Source organism: Echinops telfairi, unplaced genomic scaffold (genome assembly GCF_000313985.2).
Source record: "Echinops telfairi isolate 266 unplaced genomic scaffold, ASM31398v2 ScPeMD7_7472;HRSCAF=8510, whole genome shotgun sequence".
NCBI classification, from domain to species: Eukaryota; Metazoa; Chordata; class Mammalia; order Afrosoricida; family Tenrecidae; genus Echinops; species Echinops telfairi.
The window spans coordinates 793,034-820,378 of record NW_022111376.1 but is presented as its reverse complement, the minus strand read 5'-3'; the positions used below and the strand labels follow the sequence as shown (position 1 = coordinate 820,378).

At 40.0% G+C, this 27,345-nt stretch overlaps 1 protein-coding gene across 1 annotated transcript in view; it reads left to right on the top strand.

Annotated features, from left to right (window-relative positions):
* Window positions 1-360: 360 nt before the first annotated feature.
* Window positions 361-27,345, top strand: part of VAMP7 (vesicle associated membrane protein 7) — a 49,826-nt gene continuing 22,841 nt past the window's right edge. The window contains exons 1-5 of the mRNA XM_045285554.1: window positions 361-394; window positions 8,275-8,429; window positions 14,253-14,310; window positions 19,530-19,667; window positions 20,533-20,623. Coding sequence (XP_045141489.1) covers window positions 8,284-8,429; window positions 14,253-14,310; window positions 19,530-19,667; window positions 20,533-20,623 — 433 coding nt within the window. The 5' untranslated portion in view covers window positions 361-394; window positions 8,275-8,283. The remainder of the gene's footprint in view (window positions 395-8,274; window positions 8,430-14,252; window positions 14,311-19,529; window positions 19,668-20,532; window positions 20,624-27,345) is intronic.

Below are 27,345 nucleotides of genomic sequence, written 5' to 3'. Positions count from 1 at the left end.
GACATGATTCAGAATATACTTGTATATTTTTAATGTTATAAAAATAAAATTTGTTGTTGTTAGGTGACGTCAAGACGGTAGTGACCCTATATGCAGCCGAACAAAGCATAGAAGGGGTGCTCAAAAAATACATGAGTTTTTTTTCCAAAGCTATGTGTTTAATTTTTTTCCACAAAACAACCTTATCACCTTCAAAGCACTCTCCATTACACTTAAAGCATTTGTCAAAACTGAGATTACATTCTTGGAAACATTTTTCAAACTCACCTGTTTGGATGACTGACAGCATCTCCCTTGTTTTTTTTCTTCACCTCAGCTACGTCATCAAATTGCTGTCCTTTCATTTGGCCTCTTCTCTTGTGGAAACAAAAAGAAGTCACACGGAGTGAGTCAGGTGAGTAAGGTGCATGGGGCAAGAGAGACATACTGTTTTCTGACAAAAACTAGCACGCTGAGATGGCTGCATGAGCAGGTGCATTGTGGTGGCAAAACCAGTACCCTGTCTGCCACAAATCAGGCCTTTTTTGTCACACACTGTTACGCAATCTTTTCAGAACCACTAAATAGAGAGCTTGATTTACAGTCTGGCCTGGTGGAATGAACTCCAAATACACTATCAGTCAACATTTTCATCCGTTCGGGAAGTTGAAGGATGTCCAGAATGAGGTTTGTCATCAATCGACATTTCACCTTTTTTGAAATGAGAAAACCACTCATATACTTGAGTTTTCCCCATAGCGCTGTCCTTGTAATCTGTGTTCAACATCACAACAGTTTCTCTGGCATGTTTCCCAAGCAGGAAACAAAATTTCACAGCCACACGCTGTTCTCTTAAATTGGCCTTCAAAAAAAATGAGATTCGAGTCTCCTTTCGTAAACTGCTTTTACAAAAAAATGCACTGTGACCCGAGAGAACCTTCCCAGGTGACACCACTGGGTGCACTAACTCAGAGCAAGTTGCTCTATGCTTGCTTAGCAGGGAAAAATGCATACTACGAAAGCTCTCCTCAGCGGAGCTTTGGGGTGGGGGTGGGGGCTGCCTCATATGTCTGACTCCGCACCGTCCTCACAGTTATGTTCAAAGTCATCATTGCCACCATGATGTAAATCCATCTTGTTGAGAGCCTTCATCTTTTTCGCTGCCCCTCTACTTTACCAAACATTGGTGTCCTTCTCCAGGGACTGGGCTCTCCTGGCAACATGTCTAAAGTATGTAAGACTAAATCTCGCTATCCTTGCCTCAAAGGAGCACTCTGGCCATACTTCTTCCAAGACAAATTTGTCCTTTTGACGGTCGGTCCATGGTATTTTCAATATTCTTTGCCAGCACCCCAATCCAAATGCATCAGTCCACCTTCTGTGTTCCTTATTCATTATCCAACTATCATATGCATCTGAGGTGATTGAAAATATCATGGCTTTGGTCAGGCACACCTTAGTACTCAAAGTAAGGTCCTTGCTTTTCAACACTAAAAATAGAATGGAAAAAACGTCTCAGAACCCATGGACTCCAGAGTGAGAGAAACTGACTGGGTCTTTTTCACCTGCCCTGCTCCCTGGCCTTGCCTAGACGTCCTCCGCTGAGATAGAGCATTTATATCAATGCATGCTATTTTGTTTTCAGGAATTTTTATATACAGGCAATCCCTTGCAGATAGAAATATTCCCAAAGTTCCGTGGTGAGATTATTGTTTGAAACGGAATTCATTTTCCCCAATAAATAAGGTGATCCATGACAACGGTTTCGTTCTCATACAATCCAGTAGCCTTTAATTTACTGAACTACATACCTTCACTACAATTTCCAATCATTTCTCTGCTGAAAGAAAACCAGCATTCAGAAATCTAACTTAGATTCTCTTATGTCTTGTTTTGGAATCTTAGGAGGGGGAACAAAAGTATCCTTCCCATTGCAAACTTTGTTGTTGTGTGTCATCAAATCAATTCCAGTTCCTTTTGACCTTGTGTCTCCAGGACTCCTTATGGAACCTTTATAACAGTAGAAACAGACTCTTCCAACTCCAGGTTTGGGTGATTGCGCTCCTGGCCCATCATTTTCTAGATAGGCAGGTTTCTAATATGACTGAAGAAAGAGATTTGAGGGAGAGAAGAGTAGGATTTATTTGGGGGGAATGGTGAGTTTCCATGATATGAGAATCCTAGCAGGAATGAAGTAAAATTGAGTTGATGTTTCTGGAACCAACCAAGGAGTGCATAAGAGAACAGAGAGAAACTGTTGTGATAGAGCAGGGGTGTCAAACTGATGGCCCCCAGTACACATGCGGGCCCTGAGGTAATTTAAAAAAAAAACAACTACATCCTTTAATGGCAGTAATACAATTATCGGATTAAGAGACCACAGGAGGGGGGCAGGTTATGCTCGGGAAGACAGGTGTGGAGTACAAAAAGTGGGGGGGGGGGAGCGGAGTCGAGTCATGCGGGGACCATTGTAAAAATACAGTACATTATATACATATTTGCACCATCAACTTTCAACTCTGAAATCGTATTTACATGTTTGTTACAATCCTGGTTAGACAACAGTTTTTCGTTAAGAGCTCCGGCTTGATGGTGAATGGAAACCACAGGTGAATTCATAGTCCCATGAGGTTCGTTAGACTAAATATTCTGAGGGGGGGGGGCGGGAATCCAACTTCTAATTCATCCATAGATTGCAGTTTTTAAATTTTTTTGTTTTTTTTAAAGAGTATTTAATTTTTCTTTTACGAAAGAAAAATCTCAGATTGGGGCGGGGTGAGGGAGCGTGGGGAAGGTGTTGGTAGGGGAGGAGAGTGAAAACAAACAGCTGAGACCCCTACCACCACACAGATTCCCATTCTGCAAACCCCACGGCCGCCCGCGGCCCGCTCCAGGGCTGAGGTGGACAAAAAATCTCACTTATGATTGCATAAGGACGAAACAAAGCCCAACAAAACAAAACCCGCAACAGACAAGCAAACCTGATCCGGGTGGGGTGACCTGGGCCCTCTCTGCCCCCCCCCCTCCCCCCTACATTTGGGGAGCTGGTGCAAACACCTGGCTAGCCTCCACCAGAGGGGGACAGAGGGGATCTTCCAACTGTGGGACAAAGTATCCTCATCTGGTGGAGGGAAGGGGCAGTTATGGGGACTGCAGTGAGGGCTGGTCTCTCAGGGCGGGCCCTTAGTCCCCATTCCCAGCCCCCTGGGGCCTCTGACCCTGCTTGGAGGGCGGGCAGCCACACCCCCCAACATGGCATACCTCACTCACAGGCAAAGGTGGGGTGGAGGAAAAAATACTTTTCAAAAGGACCACCAGGTCTTCCTAGGTTGAGGGCCTGGGGGGTGGGGACGGCTACGCCACGGATCCCTGAGCTGCCTCCGGGGGGTGGGGGGGTGAGGCCTGGGGCCAACACCCCTGAGGCAATTTTTTGTGACCCGTGATACGCTGAAATAAAATGAAAATGGAAAAATTTGTTATGAAAAAAATAGCGCTTAGGGGAGATGGAGGCAATAGTGTACACACAATTCCTTTGTTAACCCTTTGTCTACTGAAGACGGGTATACACGTGGCCCAGTGCCTTTCCCGGGGGCCTGTGGATGTGTATAAACGTGCTGACTCAGTTCCGACCACGTTTGGAAGCGCTATGTCTGCCACTCTCAGTGTCATGTAATGTAAGCAGATCCCAATAGTGAAAAGGTTAAAAAGAGCACTCTGGGTTGTGCTGTTATGAATCGTACCTAGCGGCAGTGCTAGTTAACATTTTTAGAGGGAAGCCATTCCGATTGTGCATCACGTTTGGCAGCTGTCCCACATTTTGTGTTTTTTTTTAGTTACTTTGTTATAGTTTTCGGTCACAACATAAGAGGTAAGTGAAAACTAGTAGGAGGAAAGCACTGGCAAGTTTCGGGGAAAAAAATTTTAGTTTTATGAATACATTAAATAAAATAAATGTTTAAGTAAAAGCAATTATATAGTATTTTAATTATCCTACCCATATTCCTGAATCATCACTTCAAAATATAAATTTAACAAAATTTGTAAATGTGATGTGGCCTGCGTGAATATTGCCTGTTGCACCACATGGCCCGAGTTTTCATTGAGTTTGATACCCCTGCGATAGAGCTTTCCTTTATATTCCATAGCTTGTTTTCTCCTCTTCCTTCCCTGGCTTATCTTTTCATTCATTGTAATGTTATCTACTATTTATATATCACTTACTGGGTTAGTAGGCACACATATGCTACTAGTAATCAGTAAATCCAGGTTTTCTGACTTCAGCTGCAGGGTACCCTTTGCCACAATTGTCTCTGCTATCCTAATAGCACAACACTACGAAGGGAACTCTAGAGTGGCAACATCTGGAAAGAAAGTGGACTTTGGTTTTGTGTGTCTGCTGTTTAACTCATGCTGTTTTCTTGGGAACTGCTTTTACTGAACACAAATCTGCTTTCCCATAACATTACTCCTAGTTGTGTCCTCAATAATGTGCTCCCTATTCCATATGAATACTTTTTATAAATTGGAAGACTACTATCATAGTCCTGCTAAATATTTTTTTTAATCCTGTAGCCATTCTTCAAGTGACATAATCTCGAAGTCCCTCACCCATACTATTGTCCAACCTTGAGATGTTATACCCAGGCTGGAATTCAATGTTCCACATATGTTTTAACCAGCACAGAATATAATGGCAATGTTAAAGAGCTCAAGATACTTGGTTCCTTAATATAATTTAAGATAGCAATTACTTCATGCCATCAGTTCATAATGAATTTTGAGCTCCCCCAAACACTAGATTGTCTACTTGGTGTGGATTTGTGTTTGCCCCTGTGAATCCCATTGAACCAAATTTCAATAGTGGTTATTTTTTCATTGTCTCTGTACCCGTATATGTGATTCTCTCTCTCTTCTGGCTTACCTGCCACTTTACCACTTTGTTCTCCTCACCCTTCCTTCTTTGTGGCCCTTAGTCATCTGCCCTCAAACAGGTGGATTGACACGGTGGCTGCAACCGTGAGCTTCAGCTTAGAGACGATTGTAAGGATGACACAGGACCGAGCAGTGGTTTTCCAATTGTGCATAGGGTCACCAGGGGTCAGAGCTGACTCGATGGCACCTAAAAGAACAACATTCATCTGCCTTTCCCTTCACAACTGCTTTGCCTTCACCATTGCTTTGCCTTCGGGTTTGATCGGTGACATTTTTATATCTGTACGCATCATCTCATCAGCATATAAATAATAGTGTTTACTGTGACAGGTCTAGAGGAACTGATCTCTAGGGAATGAGAGGGTGCAGAGCCAGTCCCTGAGGAAAGCCGCCAGCTTTGGTCACAGAGGAAAGAGCTCCGTGGTATAGTGGGTTCTGAGTCAGTTTGCTAACTGCAAGGGCAGCAGTTCAAACCCACCAGCTGTTCAGTGGCAGGAAAATGAAGCTGCCTGCTCTCATAAAGATTTACAGCCTCAGAAACCCACAGAGCAGTTGCTCTGTCCTGTAATTGTCAGGATGGCAGTGAATATTGCCGTTACTACTTGGTTTTGTAGAGGAGGAATCTTCAAGAAGACAGAAGGAGCAGCTAGAGACATAGGAGAGTGTCTCAACAAGGGTTAGTCAGCAATGGCGAATGTTCCTGAGAGGTCAAGTAAGGTGAGGGTTGATACGTGACCTTTATATTTAACATAGCGGTGGATGATGAGCTTAGCAACCATGGTTCTGTGGAGTGTTGGGGGCAAAAGCCCTATTCCTAGTAAGCTGAAGAATTCAAAGGAGGTAGAAAAGCAGAGATGATATGTGTGTAGAATGACTTTAACAAAGGAAGCAGTACCTGTTAGGGGATACAGGGTCATGGGAGGCTTCTAGGATCAAGGGAGCTAATGTGTGGGAAAGCGATTAGGAGAAACAGTTAATTGCTACATCTCTAGAAAGAGAAATCCAGAAAGAAGATAGCTAAGGACATAACCCTGAAGAAGACTCTCATTCAGACAATGGAATGAAGAAGAGATACAAAGAAGAGTTCAGTGCAAGAAACAGACGAGTGCCTGTTCTGCCCTGAGTATGAGTCTTATGATCCTCTGTGTTGGGTTTCCAAGAAGGAACCGGCATGTTCCCTGACCTCAAACTGTGAATCCTGCTTTTAGAAAGGCTTGCTTTAAATACAGATTCCAGGGCCCCTTGTCAGGCCTATTGGACCCGAATTTCAGGGGATATTGCCAAGAATTTGACTTTTTAACAAAATGACTCTCATCCTGACACCTAAGGTAACTCATCCTCACACCAAAGTGAAGAAGTAGTCTGTCGGGGGGAAATTGAGCATGTTAAATAATCTTAAGTTAATGTTGTATTATTTTAGTAATGTTATAAAGGATCTTAATATAACTCATAAAATCATTCCACTTTTGTGGAAGATTTTGGTTATTTTACGTTGGTTTCTACTATAGGTCAATTCCTTATGTTAGTAGCAATATACAATATAAGGGGAAGAGCATAGATTCTAGAACCATTGTGCCTGGGTTAAAACCCCAGCTTGTACACTTAACCTAATTCTTATGACGTGGCCCTTCTCAGTAATCACCCTCATAGAGAGATCACTGAAGATATAGGTGCTACAGCAAAGTGTGTTGAAGAATCAGATGGTGCCCAGCTATCAGAAAGAATAGCGACTGGGGTCTTAAAGGGTTGTCTCAAAACAAGCAGCCATCTAAGTGAGGCATCAACTAAATCCACATGGAAGAAACATAACAGCCTGTGTGATCCAAGGATTATAAAGAGTAAAATCTAAATCCAGAGGAAAGAATGGTATCAAACTTAAATTCTGGGCATCCAGTTGCAGAATGCTATGGATGGCATTAAAAGCCCAAAATCCACTTGCAGGTCCTCCCTGAGGATTAAGCCTTTGGCCTTGGTCTTGCTATCAGAGAGAAACCATGAAGTTGATTATGGCAGATGCAATTAGACTAAAATATAACACTTTATCATTTGATCATCCTTTTGACCCATTTGAAATGTGTTCTAGTTTTACTGCTTGCTTTTCTATCGAAGTTTTTCTCTGCATGATTTTGTTACTGTTGTTGAAGGGTTTTGTTTTGTGTGATTTTTCTGTATATGACATCTAGGATAGGCAATCTATACAGGGAGTAACTCGGCTGTGGGGAAGTGGGGTGCTAACAACAATAACTGTAAGAATGAAGTAAGTATTCTAAAATTGATTCTGTGATGATTGCACAACTCTTTGTAACGTTATTAAATTGTAGGATATGTGAATTATATACCAGTTTTTAAAATCCCAGCTTGATGACTCACTAACTATATAATTTTGGGAAAATTATTAAATTCATCTGTGCTTTAGCATCCTTAACTATAATATATGTATCATAATAGTATATTATTGAATTATGAGGATGGCATAAGTTAGTAATTATGAACTGCTTAAACAGGTTAGGATTTACAACACGTATTTTGAGGAGACTGTAGTTCAATACATGACACTGAGTTAAAAACTGAAGACATCTCTATGTCCCTTTGCTAAATTTGGTCATTTATTGCTTTTCAAAAGAGTTATATCAGTTTGTGCTATATAGTTTGTGAATGCAATCTACTAGTGAAATATGCATACGTGTGATGTCTCTGTACATAAACTGAAGTCCCGAGGTGGCGTGAATGGTTAGGTGCTTGGCTGCGCTATTAACCCAAAGATTGGTGGATCAAACCCACCCAGAGACAATTCAGTAGTAAGGCCTCATGAGGGTGGGGGGAGGGGAAAAGAAGGGGAAAAAAGAGGAGCTGATACCAAGGGCTCAAGTAGAAAGTAAATGTTTAGAAAATAATGATGACAACATATGTACAAATATGCTTGATACAATTGATGTATGGATTGTTAAAAGAGCTGTAAGAGCCCCCAATAACATGATCTTGTAATAATAAATAAATAATCAAGTCAGGGCAAGATATAGAGCACATATTTTAAAGAAAGTAAGGAGGCTACTAAAAAAGAAGAAGAAGAAGTAAGGCCTGGCGGACTACTCCCCAAAGGTCTGCTCCGAACACAAGGGGTCACCATGAGTCAGAGTTGACTATAGGATCTAACAGTCACAAATATGCATACATGTCCAGCTTATGTTTGTAACTTTGTTGAAGACAGACTTGACTTTTAAGCTTTTTTAAGGTTATTTAAAGTTTAATGTTAGAGCACTTTGTTCAATACCATCTGCTGGTAATGTTAATAAACACTAGCATTTGCTTTTGAAAGAGAATGTCAAATATCCTAAACTTTATGTGTGTTTTTCCTTTCGGTAGATTGAAGCCATGGCCATTCTATTTGCTGTTGTTGCCAGGGGAACCACTATCCTTGCTAAACATGCGTGGTGTGGAGGCAACTTCCTGGAGGTGACAGAGCAGATTCTGGCTAAGATACCCTCTGAAAATAACAAGCTCACGTACTCACATGGCAAGTGAGTTCTACTCTTTATGTAGTAAAACGTGCTGGGTCAGCTCACAGAACAGTAGATTCCCGGTTTTAGAAAACATGTTTTTGTTGATTATATATTTAACTTATAATTCTTAAATTCTATCACTGAGATGATTGTTTATCTTAATGAAAGACACAGAAATGTCACATGTAAAACTTATTTTGCTAAAGTTTATAGGCTATGCGAAACTTGATACAAGTAAGATAGATAATATTCCTTTGTTCATTCCTAAACATGTACTGGGGACTTTGCCCTCATAGAAGTTAAAGTTTAGTGAGAGACACTATCAAATCCTAGATAATTATAGTAGAGGGTGGAAAATAATGCTTAGGGGGATAGAATCCCAGGTAGAAGGAACAGCAAATAGAGGAGGATGACGAAATGAGATTACAGGACCCATTTAGGGAAATGCAGTTGTTCTCTGCAGCTAGTGCCCAGGTTGGAGTGTGTGTTGTAGATGTATATGGAGAAGTCATAAGAGGCTGGCCTTAATCTTGAAGACAGTGGGAAGGCACTGAAGGTTCTCAACCAGTGTGACAAGGTCAGGTTTTGCTTTGGTACCTCACGGATAATGGCATAGATGTAAAACCTTGTTAACTAGATAAAAAGTACCTCAGTTTTCCTCATCCTTAATTAAAAGTGTATTACTTATCTTATCCTTATTTCCTTGCTGCTTCTTTCAGAAGAAAGCCCTTCTTACTTTCTAGAGCTAGCATGTTTTGCATATTGCTAGCATGTTATGTATGTTAGAGTGAAGTCTGAGCGAAGCAGCTTGGGGCTAGTCGGGTTGCTCTGCCCTTCTCAGTCAGTAGCTTTATTTACAGGGACAGGGGTAAAGACTGCCGCACGTATTTTGTGGAGATACAATTCAGTCCATATCAGGAAACCACACAGATTTCTCAGCCAAACTATGGGTTGAGACAGAAGCAGCACACTATTTTCTTTAATACCACATGCCTTTATCAATTTTATTGACTTAGTCTGTACTGCCTCTGTTTGTTTGTTTCCGTGGGTTTTTTTTATGAACCACAATACATGAATCGTTAACTTGTACAGATTAAACTTTTAAGTGACTAGACACTATTTACACAAACAATTGGGGTTAGTGATAGGGCAAAACTTTCAGTAACATTCACAAGGCAGAACCATGCCTGCCAGATTGATACAGGTCATAATAAATAAGAAGGGCATTAAAATAGTAAATATATGGTATTCCTGGGCCACTAGTTATTGGACACCCTCAAGGTAAGAGATACAAAGTCCAACAAACGCCAATTCCATAACCTTGGGATAGCAATCAATTACTTCTTCTCACACTGTTCAAGGGCTACAGGTGAGTTTTAGGTACAGCCCAGTTCACTTAGTGGGGTTTTCACATAGAGTTCTTCTGATTTGGCTTATGAAGGATGTGGAACACATCGTTTTTCAAGTGTTAACTAATAGCCTGGAATTTGGTATCAAATATCCTTAGGAATAAAGATGAAATAAATACCTCCCTGGATGAAAGAAAACTAAGAGAATTCAAGACCAAAATCAAATGACCTGTTTTAAAAGAATTAATAAAAAGTTGTTATTCAGACAGAGATAAGTGGTACCAGAAGAAAACTTGGACTATCAGGAATGAAATTTTTAAAAGTAATATAAGTGATAAATATAATAGACTATTCTCTATTGAGTTCTTTATAATGTGTGATTATTGAAAGCAGAGATTATAAAAAGATTTGTAGGATTTTCAATGTGTGTAAATATAATATTCAAGATAATGATAGCATAAAGGTGAAGAAATAAAGGAACCTATATGGTAGTCAGAGTCTATATGCTAATCAAAGTTGTAAAATAATGATTACAAAAAGAAAATGAAAACTTAAACATGTATTTGATACTCCAAAAATATTACGCAGAGATATACTGAAAAGTCATAATGGAATATTTTAAATGTTAAAAATATGGTTGACCTAAATCTAATATTAAGCATACTGATTGTCAAATTAAATTTGAAAATAACATAACTCAAATGTATTCTGTCTATAAGAAACTAAGCATCCCAAGTGTTCTTCAGTGGTTAGCTGGATCAATGATGGTACATCCATACAGTGGAACATTATAAAAGAACAACCTATTGATACCATATCGAAACTTGAATGATTCTCAAAGGCTCATTATATTGAGTTAAAGAAATCCGTGACAAAAGTTTCCACACTAATTGCATTTATATGGAAATCTGGAAAGACCAAACTATAGGGCTGGAGACTAGATCAGTGGTTTCCAGGGGTTGAGGGTACAGAGGAGGATGTGATCTTTAAGAGATAGCACGAAGAAGAGTTGGGGTGGAATGGAACGAACTGATGATAGTGGTTTGTCACTAGTCAGCCCTGATCTTCCTTGATCTCTCGGTTAGCTTTCCACTTACTCTTCCTGCTGGAAACTGCACTGGTCTCCAGAACCCTATCTCTACCCCTTCCCCTACCCCTCTGGGTGCTCCTTATTCACCCTGGCTCAGACTTCTGTTCTCTGTAGAGATTCTTCCTGGATCATCTCATCTATTCTCCATGGCTAACATTATTAGCTAGATGTAATGACTCATATTTTAATCTTTTCCATTTTTTTTTGCTATCTTACTCCCATTCTTCATCTCCAGAGTTCTTAAAAAAAATAATAAAAGGAGCCAATCCTTCTCACTTCCATCCCAACCATTGTAATGAAACTATTTTCACTGAATGTTCACTTCCAATTGTATTTTCTAAGCCTCTCTTTGGTAATGTATAACATATCAATGTTACTAAAATGCTGCTACATACACATCATGGGTGCTTCAAACTGGATCTGTGCAAAATGAGGTGTATCACCTACTCCCTGAAATCTGATCTTGCTATTCCTTTCTTCTTTAACAGGCTCATCACTACTCCATACAACTTCCGAATCATAGTGACTTCATCAAATCCTTGACATTCTCCTTTAAAAGATTTTTCAATGCATTCCTCCTTCTTAGCTATCTGTTACTTCACTTTCCCGCCTCTTGTTTCTTCCTCCTTTTATATGTATTTCCAGTTCCTTTAATATTGCTTACTTGTTTAAAACCTATTGCTTTTAGAATAGTGCTCACCACCTTCACAGTTTAGTTCACTCCTTGCCTTTCTAACCTTATCTCCATAGTCCTATTTTCTCTGGACTTGCTATGTGATTTCAGACTTTGATACTTTTCTTTTTTTAATACTTAACTTTTTATCTGACCTTGTCTTCCTGAACTTAGAAACCTCCTCTGAACTTCACCACTAGGTCTTATGCCCTGTTCTCTTGTGTCTCCATAACATCTTTTGCCTCTTCATATCACAATGTCACAACTTCAGTCTTCATTGTTTATTTCTCTCTGTAACTGTAGTCTCCAAGGTTGGCTTAGTAGAAACAAACTTTGTGAGACTGATAATTGCCTTCATTTTTCACATACTGTGTTTAAGTTGACTGTGCTACCTCTCATAGTCGTGTATCCAGGCATGAAACTCAGGAGACAGGTCAGAGCTCGATTTGGGAATCATTGTGATAGCTGGAAATAAAACAGAAGCTCAGCGACAAAGCAGGAGAATGAATGCTGCCCTCCAAGGAGTTTGTGGGTAAACAGCAGGGGGCTGAGGACTGAGAAAAAAGATGATAGAAACCAGGAGAGCAGAGTGTCAATAAATTCTGGGAAAATACTGACCAGAAAAAGGAAATGTACAACACTATCAAATGTTTGAGAGCGAACCATTGAATACTCATTGGTAGACACAGTTTCAGAATAGCAGAGAAGGACATTATGACTAAGTTCACATATTTCCATATAATTCAAGCCAGAAACTAGGGAGGCAAAATTGAGCCTTTGCCTCACCCTCAGGGACCAATCCACAAATTCTAAATTATTTCCTATCTCTTCTTTCTCCACTTCTTCACCACTCATGCTACCCTTAGTTTATTTATCTCATCATTTCTTACCCGTCTCACTTCAGGAGGCTTCTGTCTGGTCCTCCTTTCAATGCTTTTGTTTTAACAGTTTTATTTACATTTGAATCGTTCACTCATATTAAAACAGAGGTGCATAATCATCACCACAATCAAGTTTAGGACATTTCTTCTTCCTGTACTTGTTTTGCTCCCCATTTCCGCGCAGCCTCCCCTGAAACTCTGCTGACTCATAGTGATACTAGGAAGCTATTAAGGTAGTTATTCCCTCTATAGACTTACCTATCCTGGATTTCACATACAGAAAAACAGTACAAAATCAAAACAAACGCACAATACAACCCGACAATAGTGACAGAAGAAAGCAGAAAATACTAGAAAGTGTGGAGTTTCTAAACTATAAATCTTTATGGGAGTAAAACTTTCTCGTCTTTCTCCTGTAGAACTCCTGGTGGTTTCAAACTGCTGACCTTGTAGTTAGCCCAACATGTAACCCATTAACCCACTACACCACCAGGACTCCGGTAAAGGTGCCAGAGCACCCTTTTTTAGTGCAAATCTTATCACATACTCCTCAAGCTAAAACCCTTCAATGCATCGTCATTGTTCTTAGGGCAGCGGTTCTCAACCTGTGGGTCGCGACCCCTTTTGGGGTTCAACGACCCTTTCACAGGGGTCACCTAAGACCATCGGAAATATGTGTTTTCCGATGGTCTTAGGAACTGAGACACCCCCCTCTATGGTCTCCAGGCGGGTCCGTCCACATGCAGATACACCCACATACGAGTACCCAGTGTGAAGACTGTTACCCATGCTACACCATGCTTAAGACAAAATTTCATTTATTTGTTATTAGAAATAAATAGTTCACAATGTTTAATCACATATTGTTTTTGTGATTAATCACTATGCTTTAATGATGTTCCATTTGTAGCAATGAAAATACATCCTGCTTATCAGATATTTACATGACGATTCATAACAGTAGCAAAATGACAATGATGAAGTAGCAATGAAAATAATATTATGGTTGGGGTCACCACAACACGAGTAACTGTATTACAGGGTCGCAGCATGAGGAAGGCTGAGAACCACTGTCTTAGGGAATGTACAAGGTAGTTTATAACATCTTTATAATAGCATTTACTTCTCTAGTCTGGAATTAATTTGTACCGTATGTTGCACACTAATTTTCAGTGTCGTAAACTCGTGTGTTCCTTGTTATCTCTAGGCGTTTGCGTTTACTGGTCCTTCCTCTGGAATATTTCTCACTCACTCTCAATTTGGTCATTCTTCAGGTCTCAGCTCAGACCAGTTTGAGGAAATCTTTCCTGTTACCAAACCCCTGTGTCCCTCTGTTGTGTCCCTGTAGTACAAAGTACGGCTGCATTGTAATTCTCTGCACTCTGACCCCTGTGAAGGGAGGGATTGCGGGTCTGTTTGTATCTTCAACACTTAATATGGTAACTGGCCCAAGTTGGATACTCAAGTAAATCCTGTTGGGTATTCAGCTGGACAGGTGTTTGCTTTAAGATCTCAGGAAAAAATTAATGTGGCCCATTGGAATTTAATCTTATTACATGTCTCTTTTTAGATGCCATTTCTTGTTTAAGTCTTAAGAGTCTAATTACACTTTCCAACTATCATTATATTGGGGAATACCAATGCAGTTGTACTATATAACTAGAGTAGAGACCTTTTAGTTTCTTATTTCCTGCTATTCATGTGACTTGAAAAAAATAGTGTAAAATGCGGGGGAGGGCTAAGCTATGTAAATAATGTGCTGACCTTGGTGGTACTGAATTTGCTTATATAGAAGTAAAAGAAATATTGCTGATAACCACACTAAGTTTTATGTCTTTTACTCTACAGTTATCTGTTTCATTACATCTGCCAAGACAGAATTGTATATCTCTGTATCACTGATGACGTAAGTAATGTGAATACACATCTGTTCTTAATGTGGTACAGAAGTTAACTGCAAGGTCAGCGGTTGAACATGTACACCCTTGGAAACCTTGCGGGACAGCCACTCTCCTAGAGGGTGCTAGGAGTAAGGATCGCTTTGGTGGTAGGAGTTTGGTGTGGTTCTCTTATGAATGTTAAAAGTATTGTGGGTAGTTGAAAATTTTTTTATATCGAGAAGCAAGTGAAAAGTTTACGTTTGGACATATGAAAATTAATCTTGCAACGTCTACATTTGTCCTATGTAGTGAGAATTGGTGTTCATAATTTTGATTATTTGGTATCAAATCCTCTCAGAAATAATGTTTACTTGGAATATGAAATCCATCATTTCATTCCTTCAGTCCATAGCTAATAAAGATTTTAAAGTATGCGAACTTTGAAAAGGAAAAGCACAATACATTACAATTGGCTATGTAAACCTGAAATTTGTTGATGAGGTTTTTGACTGTTTTTAAGGCACTAGACAGACAATGCTCAGCAACTTAATTATATTATCAAGCTGCTTTCTCTCTTCTGCTATCTTCAGTATCAACTTCATCCTCATGTTATTGCAGGGAGTGACATGCTTTATGTCTACAGAGGAGTGACTGCGTCTTCGTGAGTCTCCTCTCACAGGAATGAGGAAACTAACCAGAAGCACTCACTCCCCCTCACCCCCTGCTTTCAAAGCCAACATCATTGCAAGTTTACTTGTCTAGGACTACTTCACACGCTGATTTCTAAACAGGCCACTGACAGAGGATGGAATTCGCGTTATCAGTTATACCAGTCAGGGTTCTTAGCCTGCTTTATGTTACGAATTCTTTTAGCACCATGATTCCCTTTCAGAATATTTTTAAGTGTATAAAATAAAACACAAGTTTAATAAGAAAATGAATTATATTGGAAAAGAGGACTCAAAATATTTAAAAGTTAATCCAGTAATATATAAGATTTTAATTCTATTAAATAGCAAGATCTGGTCATAGGTATAATAACTACAGTAATTTTTAAATAGGGATGAATGTAAATGATATTTTGAGATACCTATAACTGATCAACCTCTAAATTCAGGAGTTGGGGGATCACATTATTATTTTCAACATTTTTTTTTAATTTTGTAAATGGTAAAATTTTTATTCCTGTTTCCAGTGATCATATACAGAGTTCTTTATTTTTTAAATCATTTTATTGGGGGGGCTCGTACAATTCTAATTACAATTCATACATACATCCATTGTGTCCAGCACATTTGTACATTTGTTGCCATCATCATTCTCAAAACATTTGCTTTTTACTTCAGCCCTTGATATCAGCTCCTCATTTTTCCCCGTCCCTCCCCGCTCTACTCTCTCTTCCTCCTCATTCATTTACTCCTGTGTGCTCTGATCAGACATGTCCCTCTCCCCGAGCTGCAGCTTCAGTGCCGTCCTCTAAAGTAAATTCTTCTTGGGAGAGGGATGGTTGACCACGTAGCTGGTATGGGGGCTGAGCCCTCAGGCCCCTCCACTGGCTCCCCTCTCCATGCCGGCACGGTGCATTCACATCCTGGAACACAGGATTTAAGTCTGGTCCCTCTTTCCCTGTGGAGACACAAACATTAGCCTTCCCTTGGGTGGGTCAGTGCCCTATTCCCTGCCACACATCTCTTTTTTTTCCCTCCCCCCACCCCCCTTTTTAGTTGGCTACCATATGTATCCCTGGATTTGTGTAGGATGGTGGGGAATTAGATGTAGGTGCATATATTTATAGGTATAGTATTAAGGCAGCAGATGGACATTGGACCTCATAATGGGATCAGCCATATTGTCCACTCTGTGCATTGGCTGTTGTGCATTGGCTTTTCGGAGCAGGAATATCGTCCTCCAAGCCTGGTGGGCCAGGATGTGCTCCACTCTCTCTTCCTCCTCATTCATTTGCTCCTGTGTGCTCTGATCAGACATGTCCCTCTCCCCGAGCTGCAGCTTCAGTGGCGTCCTCTAAAGTAAATTCTTCTGCGGGGAGGGACAGTTGACCACGTAGCTGGTATGGGGGCTGAGCCCTCAGGCCCCTCCACTGGCTCCCCTCTCCATATGTATCCCTGGATTTGTTCTGGCCCCTGCCATTCTACCTGGACCCCACTCCTGGAGTGTTTGTATACAGTAGCTTGTTCCCTATGCCCCTTTTGCATTTTTTTAAAGCTTACCTCAGTGGACTCATGTTATACGTGTCCTTTTGTGCTTGGCTTACTTCACTTAGAATAATTTCCTCCAGTTGTTTCCATGCGGGGATGTGCTTCATGCGTTCATTACTGCTTTTTAGCAATGCATAGTACTCCGTTTTATGTATTTTATGTGTTTTAATACATTCGTCTCTTGATGGGAATTTGGGTTGTTTCCAACTCCTTGCAATTGTGAACTGTGCTGCGATGAACATTAAAGCACAGATGTCTGGCCATGGTTTGTTTCTTGCCTCTTCTGGGTATATGCCCAGTAGGGTGATTGCTGGGTCATATGGTAGCTCAATTTCCATCTGTTTTAGAAATCTCCAAATCGATTTCCATAGTGGCTGTACATACCTACAGGTCCACCAGCAGTGGATGAGAGTTTCTATCTCAGCACAGCCCCTCCAACACTGGTTGCTTTCTGATTTTTTTAATTTGGCTGTTTTTGAGGGTGCTAGGTGGTATCTCATAGTTGTTTTGATTTGCATTTCTCTTATGGCTAATGATTGGGAACATTTTCTCATATGGTTATTGGCCATTCAAATTTCAGACTCTGTGAAACTTCTATTCAGGTCCTTTTCCCACATCCTCAGTGGGCAGTTAGTTTTTCTCTTATTCTAAGCTTGCAAAGTACTGTAGATTTTAGTAATAAGTAAGGCCTTTGTCTGATGTGTCATTGATAAAGATGTTTTCCCAGTTGGTGGACTCACTTTTTGCTCTCTTGGTAAATTATTTTGATGTACATAGGTGTCTTATCTTCAGTATACCCCACTTGTCTATTTGTGACTCCTCTGTATTTGTATCCTTCCCTATTTCCGATAGACTATGTATTCCCTGTGCCAAGGTTCTTAGGTTTGTCCCAATTCCCTCATTAATGGCCCTAATTGTTTGGGGTTTTACCTCAAGGTATGTGATCCACCTTGAGTTTATTCTTGTGCATGCAGTAAGGTAAGGGTTTTGCTTCATTTTTCTGCAGGTAGATATCCATTTTTTTCCAGCACCATTTATTGAAGAGGGAATCTGCTTCCCATTTGATATTTTTGCGCCCTTATCAAAGATCTGTTGCCTGTATGCTGATGTTTTTATTTCTGGGTCTTCAGCTCTTTTCCATTGGTCTGAATATCTGTCGTTATACCAGTACCACACTGTTTTGACTACTGTGGCCGTATAGTATGTGCTAAAGTCAGGTAGAGCAAGCCCTTTCACTTTGTCCTTCTTCTTGAGGAGTTTTCTGCTAATTTTAGGCTTCTTCCCCCTGAATAGGAAGTTGGTTATTTTCACCAATCTTTAACTTACATTTCCATTGTGGATAAAAACCAAAGTAGTATTAAATAGTATTCATGACTTTGTAATGAATAGAAATCGTCTCAGGTGAGACCAGTCCCTAGAGAAGGACATCATATTTGGTAAAGTGGAGGGACAGCGAAAAAGAAGAAGGCCTTGGTAATGGGCATGAGCGCAGGAACAATTTGTGAGGAAGGCTCAGGACTGGGCAGTGTTTCTTTCTCTTGTACATAGGGTTGCTATGAGTAGATACCAAGTCCACAGCACTGAACAACAACATCACGATGGTATATGAAAAAAGATTTTCTCGTATCCTTCCGTTTGCTTTAGCTACTCTGATTAATAGCAAATTTCAGTCTCTTCTGACATCCTTAGAGCTTTTCTTTCTTTTGAATGACCTTCTTGCCGTCTTCCCACAGCTCATCAGTGTTCCATGCATCAAATCTGTTCTTGAGATGTTCTCAAAATTCAGGTGGGATAGACTCAAGGTCATATTTTGGCTCTTGTGGACTTGTTTTAATTTTCTTAAGCTTTCCCCTGAACAACTGATGTTCCGTTCCACAGTCAGTCCCTGGTCTGTTTTTAGCTGCTGATATTGAGCTTCTCCATCTTGTCTTCCCACAGAGTAGTCAATTTGATTTCTGTGTCTTCCATCTGGAAAATTCTATGTGTTTAGCTGCCATGTATGTTGTTTAAAAAAAGTATTTGCTGTGAATATGTCGTTGGTCTTGCAAAATTCTATCATACGAACTTCAGAATGATTGTATCACTGAGTTCATATTTCCCAACTACTGTTCCTTCCTCTTTGTTTCCAACTTTTGCGTTCCAATTACCAGTAATTATAAATGTGTGTTTGATCCATTTCCAACTGAAGACATTAACAAAATTCTTCTTTTATGGTTGGTGCATATATTTCATTAAGAATTGTATTGATTGGATTTCCTTGAAGGGAAAGAGATATAATGCTATCACACAGTATTGTGTTTCGTGATTCATTTTGCAGTGTCCTTTTTGACAAGTGAATACCACACCAGTGAGTCAACCAAAATTATCACAATGGCATCCCAGTTTCATAGTATTTTCTGGAATTAGGGGGGGGGAAACAGCTTTATCTGAAATGACTCAAATATGAAAGGGTTTAGAGCCTATGAGAAGTATTGCTAAGCCTAGGACAGTCAGATTTGAATGTTAAATTTCTTTTGCTGTAATTTACTACTGCTGTTGCTGTGTGTGCATGTCTAAAATTTCTGTCTGGAATTAGACAGTGTCACTTGATTTTTATAGGTACTACTCCTATTGAACAAATCGTGTTCATCTCAGTAGCATTATCTTTGAATGTGAAAGATTACTGCTCTGGGTGTATGGAGTGTCTTCTTATGTTAGACCTTCTCATGGATCCTGTGGAGCATGTGGAAGAAGTAAAGACCCCAATCCTTGCCCTTAAGAAGCTGATAACCTAGACACCTTTATATTCAGTTGGCAATAATCAGACATACCAAATTTGAATCTTAGCTCTTCCACTCACTGGTTATTTGCCTTAGGCAAGTTACTTAGCTCTTTAGAGCCTTGGTTGCCTTATCTGTAAAACAGAGCAAATGGTATTTCCAACATCATAGAGCCATTATTTAATAAACAGCTGTTTCTATTGTTGCTAATTATTAACTCATCTTTTATTTACTTTCAAAATGTGAACTCTATGTTGGCCTTTTTCCCAGGATTTTGAACGTTCTCGAGCCTTTACTTTTCTGAATGAGATAAAAAAGAGGTTCCAAACTACGTATGGTTCAAGAGCACAGACAGCACTTCCATATGCCATGAATGGCGAGTTCTCGAGTGTCTTGGCTGCACAACTGGTAAGGAGGTCTTTCTCAAGATAAAATATTTTGATTTATATTTTCCTTTTTTTGACTTAAAGTACAATGCATATAGAGGATCTTTACCTGTTACAAGCCTTTCTAATAGTGTTACTTACTGTCTTTGGCTAGATAAATATAAATCCATCTATCTATCCACCCACCCTCTCTCATTGGGTCAATCCCAATTCATAGTGACCGTATATAGGGTTTCCAATGCTGGAAATCTTTACGAGAGCAGACAGCTTTATCTTTCTCCTACAGAGGAGATGGTGGATTTGAACTGATGACCTGTGGTTAGCAGTCCAATGCATAGCCAAATACATAGAGAGAGAACTTTACTTCAAGAAAATGTCTCATTTACTTGTGAAGCCTGGCAAGTCCCAAGTCCATGGGTCAGGCATCAGACGGAAGGTTTCTCCTGAGCCATGTGGTTGCGGAGGCTGATGAACCGAAAATCTGCAGGACAGTCAGCAATCTGCTGGCTCCAGCCTCAAAAAGCAGAAGTCAGATAGTAGTGACAAGTTAGATGAAGAATTGAAAGAGAGAGGGACTAGAGCATCCATATATCTATTGGATGCAGGTCACCCTCCCCCCCTCCCCAAGGGTGTGATACAGGATCAGGCAGTGTTTCATTCTGTTATACCACGAGTTGGAACCGACTTGACGGCATCTAACAACAACCACGCCCCCCTTTTCTTTCTCAGTTCTGGTTACATTTTTCTAATGAAGTGACATCTATCTTTTATATCAATAGGCATAAATTTATAGCATCCCTTAATGTAGATTGTCATTTCTCTTGTTTATTTTTAATTTCATATTGTAGATATCTAGGTGCCATAAGTTAAATCTTATTTTCTTATAGAAACATCACTCTGAGAATAAGGGCCTAGACAAAGTGGTGGAGACTCAAGCCCAAGTGGATGAACTAAAAGGGATCATGGTCAGAAACATAGGTACGTTTTATGGCATAGTCCACATGTCTTTGGGGTAAAATTCATGGTAGTAAATAACTTGATTTAGGGCAAATTATTCTAACCAAAAGCAAACTCCTTGCCATCGAGTCGATGCTAACTCATAGCAACCTATGAGTGGGTTTCTGCGATTCTAATTCTTTACAGGTGTAGGAAGCCCTGTCTTTCTCCTGAGGAAGCAGCTGGTGATTTGGAACTGCCAACCTTGTGGATTGCAGCCCAATGCATACCCTGAAACAGTATTTCCTTATTCTTACTTCTTACTGTTAGATTAGAAACAGTCTGCTGAGATATGGAGGTTATTTACTTCTGATGTTTACCTGTCTGAATGTTTTCTTTCTAGTACCTTATGATTGGTCATTTTAAATTTGTGAGCTTACTTAGCCAAATGAATCTCTCAGAACCTTAAAACAGTGAACCCTTTTAGAAGCATTTAGTACTTAGATAGGTGACATTATCAGTAGATACATAGTTTGAAGCTTTCTATTAGACCCAAACTCTGATGGGTTATATTTATCAAAATAATGACTGTGTTTCGAATTTCCACTTAATGAGCTTTTCTTGTTTTATCAAAAACCTATTTCACACTTTAAAATAGTCCATAAAAACACATCAAGTTTACTTTTTAACTGATTTTCTTAGTATTTCGATTTAAGCAACCCACTGCCATCAAGTTTATTTTGACTCATAGCAACTGTCTATAGGGTTTCCAAGACTAGAACTGTTAACAGGAGCAGGATAGCCTGCCTCATCTTTCTCCCTCAGATTAGATCATCAACCTTTTGATTAGCAGTACAATACTTATCCAATGGCCCCATCCCAGACCTACTGAATCAGAAAGTGTGTGGGAGGCCTAGGATTCTGTGAACCCCTTTAAAATATATCTTCCAAAAGAAACATCTCAGAGACAACTTCATATAAATTGAATAAAATAGTTATATAATTCCTTTGTAAGATATTTAATTGAGCCATTGTTAAATCTTATAGCTGTGTATTTATGATCTTAAACTTACCTCTTGTTATTTTTATATTTATTATAATAATTGCAAATCACAAAAATACATTAAAAATTTTTTTTAGTCTCACCACCCTACAAGAATCATTTCCATTTTTGTTCATTTTAATTTTCATACTCGTCTGTGTGTGTAGTTGTAGTCATAGTCTATTGTCAATTTTGTCTTTTTACACATTATTTGCTAAGGCTTTTGGAAGCAGTATAATATCGTGATCAGGATTTAAAATTATATGACCCTATAGTTTTTGTCATGAGTATGTTAGATCTCTCTCGTGGGAGAAATACCTAGGCCCTTGGCTTCGTGTGAGAATTCACGCTGTAGCCTGGTTTGTGATCCAAGTGAGTTTTGTGAAAGAAGAAGTTTCAGGTTTACACAGTCACCCTCAGGGCCCTTCACCGCCCCACAGCCTGCTGAGAAGCTCCTGGAGATACAAGAGTTACCAGAGTCACCGCGTGGGATCCGGATCCTGCCTTTTCAGTTCCTCCCCTGGGAGGCGTGGTCAACGATCCTGCCCAACCCCATTGGCTGAATTGAATTTACTTGGCCTAGATGGGGCCAATCCAGGTATAACACCCACCTAGGTGTACCACCCCTTCCTGACTGGGAGTTCGAACCTCTGAGCTTGCGGAATGGACACCCCAGTCCCTATGCTAGCTACCTAACAAATACACGAACAAATAGCTTTTAACCTTTGCACAAGTTTCTCACCTCTGTGAGCCTGATTTTTGAATCTGTGAAAAAAAATTATAGAACTCAAAGCTACCAGAGTAAAAGAGGTAATGTATGTAAAGCACTTTGATCTCTCTCTCTCTCTCTCTCTCTCTCATACACACACACACACACACACACAAACACAGAGCCATGGAGTCAATGCTGACTCATAGCATCTCTATAGGACAGAAGAAAACTGCCCCTGTTGGTTTCCGAGACTGTAACACTTTATGAGAGTAGAAAACCTCATCTTTCTCCTATGGAGCTACTGGTGGTTTCAAACTGCTGACCTTGTACTTAGCAGCCCAATACGTAAACACTATACCACCAGGGCTCCTTGTGCTTGGCACATAGTAAGAGTTTCATCATTGCTGTCTATTACTAATCTATAGGTCCACTTACTATTATATTTACTATTTATTTCATTGAGGTACAGTGAACCCTCGTTTATCGCAGTTAATCGGTTCTAGACCCTACCGTGATAAATGAAATTCCGCGAAGTAGGATTCCTTATTTGTAAATCAAATATTTTCGTAGTTAGAGCATAGAGGACATGAAAAAACACCCTTTAGTCACCATTACACTCGTATTACCCAATTTATTAAACGAAAAAGGGAAAATACAGTAAAACATTTTGGACGTTACAATTATCATTTATTATTTATTATATTATTTATGGCATCTAGTTTACAGTATTACATATTTCACATACAGTATTATTATACATAGTTCTTACAAATACTGTAATCAATAGCCTATGAAATGACTTAAGGGATGTACTCTACAGGTTGGTCGCCGTCTTTTTCCTCTGAAGGAGCGGATGTAGGCAGTGGGTGCTGTTACGCAAAAACCGCAATAGAGTGAAGCCGCGGAAGTTGAAGCACAAAGTGGCGAGGGTTCACTGTATAGCTTACCTAACCAGGCCCTTATTGGTGGACGGGTAGGTTCTTCAGAGAGTGTTACTCAGAGAGCTTTTAACTCAGCAACCAAATAAGAGACTTGCTCTAGAGTGCAAATCAAGGCTCTGTATCCTTCATTGATAACATTGTGCTGTGAAAGTGATGTCGATTGGGCTAAGGTGTGTGCTTAGACCAGTGGTTCTCAGCCTCCCTAATGCCGTGACCCTCTAATACAGTTCCTAATGTTATGGTGACCCTGTATGTGGGTGTATCTGCATGTGGGCGGACCTGCCTGGAGATGGATAGAGGAGCGGTGTCTCAGTTCCTAAGACCATCAGAAATATGTGTTTTCCAATGGTCTTAGGCAACCCCTGTGAAAGGGTCATTCGAAACACAAAGGGGTCGCAACCACCAGGTTGAGAACCTCTGGTTTAGCCACTTAGACGGACCAGTAACAAACACTTTAAGTAACATGGATTTGGAAGTTTTCATTACAATAGCAGTACTATTATAAATGTTTTCAGCCTAGTGTGTTTTTATTTTCTTGAGATTAATGCTCAGGCATGTGATCACAAAAAAAAAGACATAAAAAGAGGACGAAGAAGCATCAGGCGTAGGAGAAGGAAAGGGAGTGTGTGACTGTCTTGATGAACAGCTGCCGCCTTTGCCCTGAGACCAGAAGAATTGGGTGGTGCCTGGCTAGCATTACTGAACATTTCAATCAAAGATTCCATAGAAGAAACCTGATGAAAAGGGGAGGAAAAAAAGAACAGAATTTCAAAGTCTCATGGACTCCAGGTTTGGGGGAGTCACGGAGGCTGTATGAAGTCCTGAAACTATGCCCCCGTGATAAGCTTTAAACTATAAACCAAGAATATGCTGATGTTAACTTTAAACCAAACAGTTTAGCTTGATTCGTAAAGACAATCTACCTTGAACTTAGTGCTCTTTTAAGGACTCTTTATATGAGATCAAACTGACAACATCAACTCCAAATATTAGCTAGGATGCAGTAATGATGGGGGAAGAACTCCTCAAACAAATGCAGAATGAGCACAGTTGCACACTTTCCAGAATGAAATCAATGTCAGTGAATTGTGTATGTAGAATGGAAATGGTTTATATTTCAAAGACGAAAAGGCAGAGACATTTTTGATGGACTTAAGGCTATTTAAAGTGTTTTCCTTTTATTCATTTTATGTCTAGTTATGTCTAGAGCATAGGTTCCCAAACTCATGTACCAACCCCTTTTCAGAAAAATATGTACTTAGCACACACCCCCCAAATGACAAAGATTAGTGCCACAGTCCATCATCCAGGGTACAGTACAGACCTGTGTCCCCAGGGAAACACTGGTCCAGAGGGAAACTAGAGATTGTATTGAGAAGACTCTTTAAGATTTCCTTTTACTGGTTTTTGTTTTGTTGTTTTGGTGGGTCACCAAATGTATTTTTTAAATTTTGCATTAAAAAAAATGGCAGCCAACTACAATATTAGTGTGCCTATATGAAGTTCTCAGAAAATATCTTAAATAAACTCTTTTTAAATAACTTATTTTTAGAATTTTAAAAATAATTAATGAAAATGTAGCAAAAGCATTTCGAATCATTTCCTTTTGTTGTTGTTTTTTGAGATAATGCATACACTGTATAATTCACACAAAGTGCAGAATTTAATGGTTTTCATTATTCATGGAGTTGTGCATCTCCCCACAGTCAATTTTAGTAAAACATTTTCATCACCACAAAAGGAAACCTTGTATGTATTAACAGAGGAGCGGTGTCTCGGTTCCTAAGACCATTGGAAATATGTGTTTTCCGATGGTCTTAGGCAACCCCTGTGAAAGGGTCGTTGGACCCCACAGGGGTCACTACCAAGAGGTTGAGAACCACTATCTTAAAGGGAATAATTAGTCCCCTTTCAATCTCTAGATTTGCCTCTTGTGGACATTTCATTGTCCGGCTTTCACGTGCAGATGAGGTGACTGTACCAGGACTTGGGTCAGGTGCACCACAGCCCTCACGGTGACACCTTGGCTTTTAACACTTTAAAGATGAGAGGTCTTTTGCAGCAGACTTGTTCAGTGTACTTTCATTTGATATTTTGATTGCTGCTTGCATGGATATTGATTATGGGGTCAAGTAAAATGAAATCCTTGATAGTATGGAGCTGGAGGATGGCATGAAAAAGCCTGGTGGTCTGCCCGACTTGGCTTTGAGCTGGGGAAGGGGCAAGCAACCCCATGTTCTTGGCAGTGGTCAGGAATAGAGCTTCCTTCTTGCTGTGCTGCTGGGAGGGTAGGAGCAGATCATAGTTCACCTACCACAGATTGTGTTTGTGTTTTTTCACCATAACAAAAAAGTAGCCCTTTTACTGAGTCCATTTCAATATTTAAAATATACATGAGATTTTTTGAGACGAAGGCCCAATAATAACATGACAAAATCGTTTCTAAACAGTAGTAATTGGTTTTCCTTTTATGGATTTCTGTATACTCTGGTCAGTTTGTTTGGAAAAACACCTAGTAGCTGTTCTAATGAATGAGCAGCACAACTTATTTCTCAGACACAAATTCCTTCTTTGAAAAGACACAGATTTTAACACCGAAGCAATCCTGCAAGTTCTAGACACCCATTTAAAACAATGTTGACATTCATCTAGGTCAGTGGTGTGGTGACCCCCCAATGATAAAATTATTTTTGTTGCTACTTCTAAACTGTAATTTTGCTATTGTTATGAATTGGGCGACCCCTGTGAAAGGGGTGTTCGAACCCCAAAGGGTCAAGACCCACAGGTTGAGAACCGCTGCTCTAGGTGTTTAACTGCACTTGCCATAACACATTTGGGATCTTCAGTTCCTTTGTGAGCCTTTAGCCCTAAGATTTCCTGTTTTGCTTCCTACAAAGCCCGTCAACAGATAGATTCCAGAATAGGTGACAGCACTTACAGGAAACAGTTAAGGGAAACATCCTTGAGTTTGAGTGTTCACAAATGTCTGGATCGGATGCACATGCTTTAAAAGATGTCCCTTGAAAGACGTCTCAGTTTTTGTTAATGCCATCACTTAAGGTAATGCAAATTCTTAACACATCTTTATTTTCATTAAAAATTTTTTTTATTAATTCCAACAACACTATTCACTAACAAAAAATGTTCTTATCAAGCTCAGGGTGCAGGAGGGCTGGAGAGCTGATGACCTTGATGAGGCGCCGGGTTGTGACCATGAAGAGGTCATGCGCCCTCACTCTGGCCTCCAAGAGAGCCTTAAGTAAAGGCTGAGCCCTGCCTCCTCCGCAGCCCTAGTACCTCTTCAAAGGCCTGGGACTTGCTACCTCTGCTCTTGCACATCTGTGCCGCTAGCACCAGAGAGACTCTCTCTACACTGAGTTGCAGCCACTGCACTGTCATTTTTACTACAGATTTTTCTTTTTGCTGTATATCCTTAGAATATGCTCACTTTCCAGAAACTTTCAATGCTTTTTTTGTTTTATAAATTCTGTTAGTTATGGCCATTTTGGTAGGCGATGGTGTGTAGAGCTCCCCCTGTTTCCATTCTGCAGTAGACCTCTCACTTATTTCACTGTGTTTACCCCACTCCACTTTTTTTAAAAATAATTTTATTGGGGGCTCATACAACTCTTATCACAATCCACACATAAATCAATTGTATAAAGCACATTTGTACATTCCTTACCCTTATCATTCTCAAAACATTTGCTCTCCACGTAAGCCCCTGGCATCAGCTCCTCATTTCCCCCCCTCCCTGCCTACTCCCCACTCCCTCAGGAACCCTTGATAATTTATAAATTATTATTTTGTCATAACTAACACTGTCCAAAGTCTCCCTTCACCCACTTTTCTGTTGTCCGTCCCCCATGGAGGAGGTTATATGTAGATCCCTGTAATCTGTTCCCCCTTTCTTTTTTTAAAATTATTTTATTGGGGGCTCGTACAATTCTTATCACAATCCATACATCCGTCCATTGTGTCAAGCACATATGTACATTTGTTGTCCTCATCATTCTCAAAACATTTGCCTTCTACTTTAGCCTTTAATATCAGTTGCTCATTTTCCCCC